Raw genomic sequence first — 8223 nt, 5'->3', positions numbered from 1 at the left:
TCATGGATGACAGATGAGATCCTGAAACTAATGGACGAGAGAAGAGAAGCCAAAAATGACCCAGACAAATATAAAACCATAAATATATTAATAAGAACGAAAATCAGAAAAGCGAAAGAAAAATAAGCAAGGGAAACATGCGAATAAATTGATACTCTGAAGTCAAACTAGTCAAACATAGTCACAATGTAGATAGGAAAGGTTGGAAAGGTTGATTACGAGAAAGCGTTTGATCGAGTTCAGCACGCCAAGATGATGCAAATACTAAAAGAAGCAGCCATTAACAACGAAGATCTGAAAATAATTAGAAATCTTTACTGGAACCAGACAGCAAATCTAAGAGTTGAAGATGAACACACTGACTATGTGAAAATCATGCGTGGAGTGAGGTAAGGCTGTATTTTGTCTCCTCTAATCTTCAGTCTGTACTCTGAAAGAATATTTATCGAAGCTTTGCACGAACCTGAAAAAGGTATTCTACTAAATGGTTACCGGTTAAACAACATCAGATATGCAGATGACACCATAGTATTTGCGGATAACTTAGAAGACCTAGAAGTTCTTATGAACAAAATCACGTATTACAGTCGACAACAAGAATAATATTTGGTAAACGAGGTCCAAGAAGAAGAAGGACATCTTGGTTAAAGAACCTCACAATCTGGTAGCGAACGATTCATTTATACCGTCGATGTTCACGTGGGTTGGCGGGGGGTTGGTGCAGGGGTTGGCGCGAACATTCCTGACGGCAGGATTTTGATTGGAGGGTCGAGCGACTATATTTTCTTTATGAGAGGTCTCCATGTCAAAGGTAACCGGATGCTGTCTTTTTGTTTTCTTGAGACAATTTGGTCTTTTTTCAATTTCTATGACTTCTCGGATAATTTGGCCTACAGAGGTGGATGGGTGCTATGGATCTGAAATTTTCAAAATCAATTTTGTGACGTGTATGAAGATGGTGTTGACCTAAAACTGAAATTGAATCGGAATTGCGAACAGAAATGGAACGTCCATAAATCCTATTTTGGATTCTACGATTTGTTTGGTTTATATAAGATTGGACAAGAGATTAAATTTTTTGTTGGGGGATAAATATTGTCTTTATTTCTCTTGATTTAAGAATTTTGTCGATTTTTTTAGTAACACCTTTGATGTAAGGACGAAAAGGATTCGTATGGTGAGGGTCTTTGGGTTGAGATTGAGGGGGAGATTAATGTCTGTAGATGCTCCTATTGGAGTGATTTTCGCTGTAACCGTCTTGTATGAGGGCTTGTTATAAACTAGAGAGCTCAGCGGGTCTACTTGCATTATCGCAAAGGCGTATTGATCTGGAGACAAGTGTATTAATGACTGAATTAATTTGTGAAGATTGATGACGAGAGTTTGCGTGCAAGTAACGATTGGTATGGGGGGGGGGGGTTATAAACAGAGTCATGAAAATCTTGGGATTGATTTTTCTTTATAATAACGTCGAGTTCTCAATACCGACGAAATTTGGTATATCTTAGTGTAAACTAAGGGAAACAGAGAAAGACATACATTTGTTTCTGAAAGATAGAAATATCTTCAAATATTTCAGCAGACTGTATGTTGTCAATGAATATCGATGTACTGGGTATCAGTGAAGCTAGGTGGCCCAACTCAGGTTGTTTTTCAACAGACGAAGCCACACTATATTATTCCGGTAGCGAGAATAACCAACACAGACACGGCGTGGCAGTAATAGTTAATAAAAAAATCTAATAGAGCGGTGGAATGCTATTTCCCTATCTCAGAAAGAGTAATGGTACTGAAGTTAGTGACATCTCATGCCAAACTGAATTTGATACAAGTTTATGCTCCTACGGCGAATGCCGACGAAGAAGAAGTAGAATTATTTTATCGAGATATCGAAGAGGCACTTAGAACAACGAAAACAAGAGAAATCACGATAGTCCTAGGTGATCTCAATGCAAAGATTGGAAAGGGACAAAGCGGAAAGTGTATAGGAAACTATGGTCTGGGAAATCGAAACGAGAGAGGAGACCGTCTGTTACAATTCTGTCAAGAGCAGAACTTTATTATTACAAACACATTTTTTATGTTACCAAACAGACGACTGTATACATGGCGATCGCCCGCAGATACATCGGAGAAAGTAGTCAGGAACCAGATAGACTACATTATGATCAATGAAAGATACCGTAATGCTGTTAAAGCCGTGAAAGCATATCCTGGATCAGACGTGGCCTCAGATCACAATCCACTTATAGCCAAAATTACACTCACCCTTAAAAATATTAAAAGACATCAAAGAATCCCTACAATAGACACAAGAAAACTTAAAGAACCTAAAGTAAAAGAATGCCTCCAACATGAACTGCATGTGAACTGCAAAAAATTGAACACAGACACCAACGATATTGACGAGTACTGGAATCGACTAAAAGATTGTCTACTGGAACCCTGTAAAGAAATATTAAAGACTTCCTCAAGGAGAAAAGAGGAATGGATGAATGACGAGATACTCAATATGATGGAACAACGGAGACAATTTAAAAACAAGGATAACAATAAATACAGAGAGATAAACCACGAGATTAGAAAGACGATAAAGCAGGCAAAAGAAAAATACTTTGAAGAGCAATGCAAAGAGATCGAAGACCTTCAAAATAAATATGATCTGTTTAACCTACACAAGAAAGTCAAAGAACTGGCAGGACTAAGAAAACAAAATCCCACCTGTGCAATTCTGGATAGACACGGTACTGCTATAACACATACAGACGAGAAAATACAAAGATGGGCAGAATATATCGATGAATTGTTCGATGATGAAAGAGGAGATCTGGAGCACATAGAACTTACGTCAGAAGAAATAGGTCCATATAGTACAAAAGAAGAAATATTGCACGCATTAAAAACAATGAAGAGCGGGAAAAGCCCTGGACCTGATATGCTTCCTATAGAAATCCTAAAAATTCTAGATGAGAAGCACATTGATGTTTTAGTGACACTTTTGAACCAAATTTATAGTTCAGGCGTATTACCCAAAGAGTGGTTGACATCTATTTTTATTTGTCTCCCTAAAAAGAAAAACGCAAGAGAATGCAGCGATTACCGCACCATTAGCTTAATGTCTCATACGCTAAAGTTACTACTTAAAGTCATCCATAACCGAATATATCACAAACTGGACATAGACGTTAATAATACACAATTTGGTTTCCGCAAAGGCCTAGGAACACGTGAAGCTCTTTTTTCACTTAATATACTAATACAAAGATGCCTTAACGTCAATCAAGATATATACGCATGTTTTATTGACTATAATAAAGCATTCGATAAAGTACGACATGAACATTTAATGAATGTCCTGAAATCAAAGAAGATTGACTACAACGACCTCAGGATCATATCAAATTTATACTATAAACAGCGAGCAAAAGTACGTGTTAACGAACAGCTGTCAGAAGAAATTGAAATTAGATGTGGAGTAAGACAGGGATGCGTATTGTCGCCAATTCTTTTCAACGCCTACTCCGAAGAGGTCCTGAAAAAAGCTCTTGAGGGTGAAACAGCTGGAATAAAGGTAAATGGAGTTCCCATTAACAACATTAAATACGCGGACGACACTGTGATTTTAGCCGAAAACATTGAAGATCTTCAGAGACTGGTGACCAGAATAGCAGAGTATGGAAAAGAGTATGGTCTAACAATGAATGTCAAGAAGACGAAATTTATGAGAATATCGAAAACTCAAAGAAATAACGAGAGTCTTCTAATAAACGAAACTAACGTCGAACAAGTGGACAAATATGCATACCTGGGAACAATGATTAACTCCACAAATGATTACAATCAGGAGATAAAAATAAGAATAGAAAAGGCTAGAGCAAATTTCAACAAAATGAGAAGAGTTCTATGTACCAGGGATTTAAAACTAGAACTAAGAGTTAGGTTGGCGAGGTGCTATGTTTTTTCGACCTTATTTTATGGAATGGAATCTTGGACCTTGAATGCTACATCAATGAAAAAACTGGAATCATTTGAGCTGTGGGTGTACAGAAGAATTCTTAAAATATCATGGACAGAACACGTCACAAACAAAGAGGTTCTGAGAAGGATGAACAAAGAAATGGAAATTTTAAATTCAATAAAAACAAAAAAATTGGAATATCTCGGACATATTACACGTGGAGAGAAATACACCTTGCTCCAACTGATCATGCAGGGAAAGATCCAAGGAAAGAGAAGCATAGGGAGGCGTAGAATGTCATGGCTGCGCAACCTGAGAGAGTGGTACGGATGTACATCAAATGAACTTTTCAGAGCAGCCGTCTCAAAAGTTCGAATAGCTATGATGATTGCCGACCTCCGCCGCGGAGATGGCACTTGAAGAAGAAGAAGTATGTTGTCAGTAGTATGAAACAAGCGATTGTTGAAAAAGCACAACAGTGTTCAAAAAGGCGGTGAACAAAATCCAAATAGAGTTGATGATTGTCAACAGTTGATAGGATACGACACGTTACGAAGAAGAAGATTGAATTATCAACGAGAAAGTTTTCAAATAAAATAATAATAAACCCGAACTATTGTTTGGAAAAAGTCGGAATATATACCTATATAATATAATATAATATACCTTGAATATATTATGAAAAACAAAGAAAATTAAAAAGAATTTCCAAAGATGCAATTTTCACAACTTAATAACGTCAATCAAACAGAAATTAAGTGCAACGGACAATTCTGTATTGAATTCAATATTGCCTAGATGCAAGCACGGATAAGGCACCCCAAAATTAAGAAGAAACGAAAAAAATCATACTACCCAAAACAAACGAGAAATTTCACACTTTCACCAACATACCTAAATGACAAATGAGGTCACGTGGTCGATAAACCCGGGCCATTTGAAAGAGATGAAGGAACTACTTTGCGTCAGTTTTCTCTGTCGTACTGAGGGCACGCGACTGTATTACAGCAATCAGTTTATTTGTATCAGTGTATATGTCTATGGTTGCTTCTAGCTGTTATTCTAGGTAATAGTTTTCTCCTATGGATCTTCTAAAAAAGAACAACTTTTTTATTTATTCGTCCATTTCTAGAAATGTTGGTTATTTGAGTTGAATTTTCACTTAGTTAACCTTTTTTATTACTTTTGAGCACATTAGTTATTAGTTATGTCAAAAATCACTTAAAAATAACACGGTAAAGTCTTAAAAAACAATATAGTAATCCTCTAAAATATTTTTACGTTAATTTTGTATTTGAAAACTCCTGTCAACTTCAAAACTGTTTTGACAAAGTATGGTAATATTTCTAATGTAATTAAAAATTTGTATTATATTACTCGTTAAATGTAAAGAAAATTAGTGTTGTTTAACTAGCGAAAAGTATTTAGTGAGGTATAAAAAAAAAGAAATTTTTAAATCAAAAGTCATCAAAAACTGTAATACAAATATGACAGAAAACTCTGAGGTTATCCTATATTTTGAAGACGTTTTACCAAAAACTGGATGGGGCCTCTACTATAAGTTTATGTTAGGAATGGCGTATGTTTCATATTTTGCTAACTCCACAACATTATTTTGTGTAACAGTAGCAATTCCTTTATCAACATGTGAAACTAAAACTCCCAAAAATATTTTGTACGCCATTTTTGTTAGCTTTACTATTGGAAGATATATCGGCGGTCTGGTCCTTAATTGTCTTTGTGACATATTTGGAAGAAAAAAGTTTATATCCCACAGCTTGGTAGCAAATTTTGCAGCAACTTTTATAGCAGCATTCGCATTTAATTATTATCTGATTATTCTCGCTGTTGTATTTCTGGGAAGCTCCTTTGAACATCAGAAAAATGTAGTTAAAATCCATCTGGCGGAAATATTGCCGAAGAAAAAACGTGGTCACTATTTAGCTGTATGTGATCTTGTCTGGACTTTAGGATTTCTACTTAGTGCAATTATAACTTATTTTCTCATACCGCCGTCTTATACGGAGCATAAAGTAGTTTATATGAGGTTAACTACTTGGAGAATGCTCTTTGCAATATCTGGAGGACTAAATTTAATGTTAGCTTGTGCTTCTTCCTTACTAGAAGAAAGCCCTAGGTATTTTCTATACGTAGGAAAGGAATATCTTGCTTTATTGACACTGAAACAATTTTATGCTATAAATAGATCTCTTTATGGAAATTCATTTGACCTTAAGGAAACCGATATAACAAACATTATTTATGACTATGGTCTCTTTTATCACCCAGATGATACTGGATTCGTCAGATCCATAATTGATATAACTACTTTAATGTTAAAAACGGTAAAAGTGCTATTTTTAGGTCCCTTTTTAAGAAGTACTCTAATTTTATTAACTGTGAACTGTGTCTTAAATATTCTATCACCGGTCAATATCAACATACTATTATCAAAATTAGTGACAAGTGAAAATTTAACATCTGGTATAGAATTAGCGTATGTGCCATTTTACAAGAATAATACATTTTGTCCAAGTCTTACAGAAAACAAACTTTTCTACAACTTCTTTATGATCTCAACAAATACTCTTCTTGCGCAATTGGTTATGTTGTGGTTGATAGATCGCATCCAACGAAAAATACTTCTATTTTCGTGTATGGCCCTAACTGGGTTATCGTTTATTGTACTTTATTATGTTAAAGATGATATGACTAAAATGATTTTATCTTCACTTGTTATGTTTTTTATAAGTATAGCAATGGTTGCTGTTTCAGTCGTTATTATAGAAGTATATCCTACTGCACTTCGTGGAACTGCTCATGGTGTGGTTAGTATACTGGGAATACTTCTGTGTATTATACTTATTACATTTTATCATATGTTTTATCAGTGGATTTTAATTATTTTGGGTATCATATTTGTAGCAGTATCTGGTCTAAATCTTTTGTTACGAGATTACAATAGGAAACCTATGGTTGAATGATATTTTGGTCTTATAAAATTTTAAAATATATATTTAAATATAATAAATCCATGAATCACTATAGTTTTATTAACTATTTATCTAAAATATCTAGATAGTGAAAAACACATGTGTTTATTATTTTAGAACTTTATATAAATACAAGAATTGATGATCAGTTCATCAATTGGGATTGCATATTCCTTATTACCTTTGACATTTGTTATTCTTTCTAAACCAATAATATTGTTAAACTATTGTTTTAGCTTTCCCAAATAATTACTATTCTGTAAGTAGGTTGTTATCCTTAATTCTATTATTTTATTCACTATTATACTAACTCCTTCTTTTGCTCTGTGTCCCTGTGGTACTCCGGAATAGTATAGGCTATATTACTCATTGATATTGATGTGTTCTCTTCCTATCTTTGTTTCGCTTATTCCCATTATTTGTACATCCATTTTTTTCATTTCTTCTATAGCTTCTATTTTCTTGCCGGTCAGAGATTTCGCATTCCATGTTGCTATTCCTCTACCAATATTCCTCCTACCTATAATATTGCCCCTACTGTTAGTATGCCTAATATCCATATTGCCATCACAAGTCATATTAGAAGAACAGTGTTTATCATTTATATTCCTAATCTTATTCTTATTACTACTTAAAACTAAACACTTATTGCCATTGTCCGGCTTATTTAGAAATTCTTCTTTCTCTAATCGTTGCATGGCTTTCCTTCGTTCCTTTTATGCGGCTCTGGTAGTTTTTTGAACTCGCTATTTGCACTACTTTTTCTACTTTCTGGCACCATCTCCATTCCATTGCTGTTATTCACTGCTATACTATAAACTCGTAGTTTTTTATGGCTTTCCTCCTCTCATTTGGCATCCTTGAATCAATTCTTTAATTAAATTAAAAAATATTTTATCTTTTGTTCATTACTGGACACAAAGGATCACAGCTACTGAATCCTCGCTGAGCCGGCTTCTTTGTTTCCTCATGGTCAAGCCGGCTCTGGAGAAGAGCCTTTCTGCTGAGACGAACGTAGCTGGAATTGATAGCGTATCCCTGGCCAAACGAGCCATGATAGGATATTTATTCTGGTTGTCTTTAAAGATGTCCACATTTCTGTCTTCTTGTTCTTCTGCTAGATATCGATCCAGTTCTTCGTCACGACGCACCCTCTTCTTGGGCAGTGACAAAATTTTGAGAGAGTCCTCGCCACTAGAGGACCCAGAAGAAGATTCAACTTCGTTGTTGCTTCCATGTTGAGACCCTTTTTAACATATATTTATAATTCTC

General features: G+C 35.0%; 1 protein-coding gene across 1 annotated transcript; it reads left to right on the top strand.

The window, feature by feature from the left end:
• The first annotated feature begins 5270 nt into the window (after positions 1-5270).
• Positions 5271-6980, top strand: LOC140433407 (uncharacterized). The gene has a single exon (XM_072521418.1). The coding sequence runs from the start codon at positions 5446-5448 to the stop codon at positions 6940-6942; it is 1497 nt and encodes a 498-aa protein (XP_072377519.1). The 5' UTR covers positions 5271-5445; the 3' UTR covers positions 6943-6980.
• The last annotated feature ends 1243 nt before the right edge of the window (positions 6981-8223 follow it).

Source organism: Diabrotica undecimpunctata, chromosome 2 (genome assembly GCF_040954645.1).
Source record: "Diabrotica undecimpunctata isolate CICGRU chromosome 2, icDiaUnde3, whole genome shotgun sequence".
In the NCBI taxonomy this organism is placed as follows: domain Eukaryota; kingdom Metazoa; phylum Arthropoda; class Insecta; order Coleoptera; family Chrysomelidae; genus Diabrotica; species Diabrotica undecimpunctata.
The sequence above is the reverse complement of the archived record's forward strand: the minus strand, read 5'-3'. Positions and strand labels throughout refer to the sequence as shown.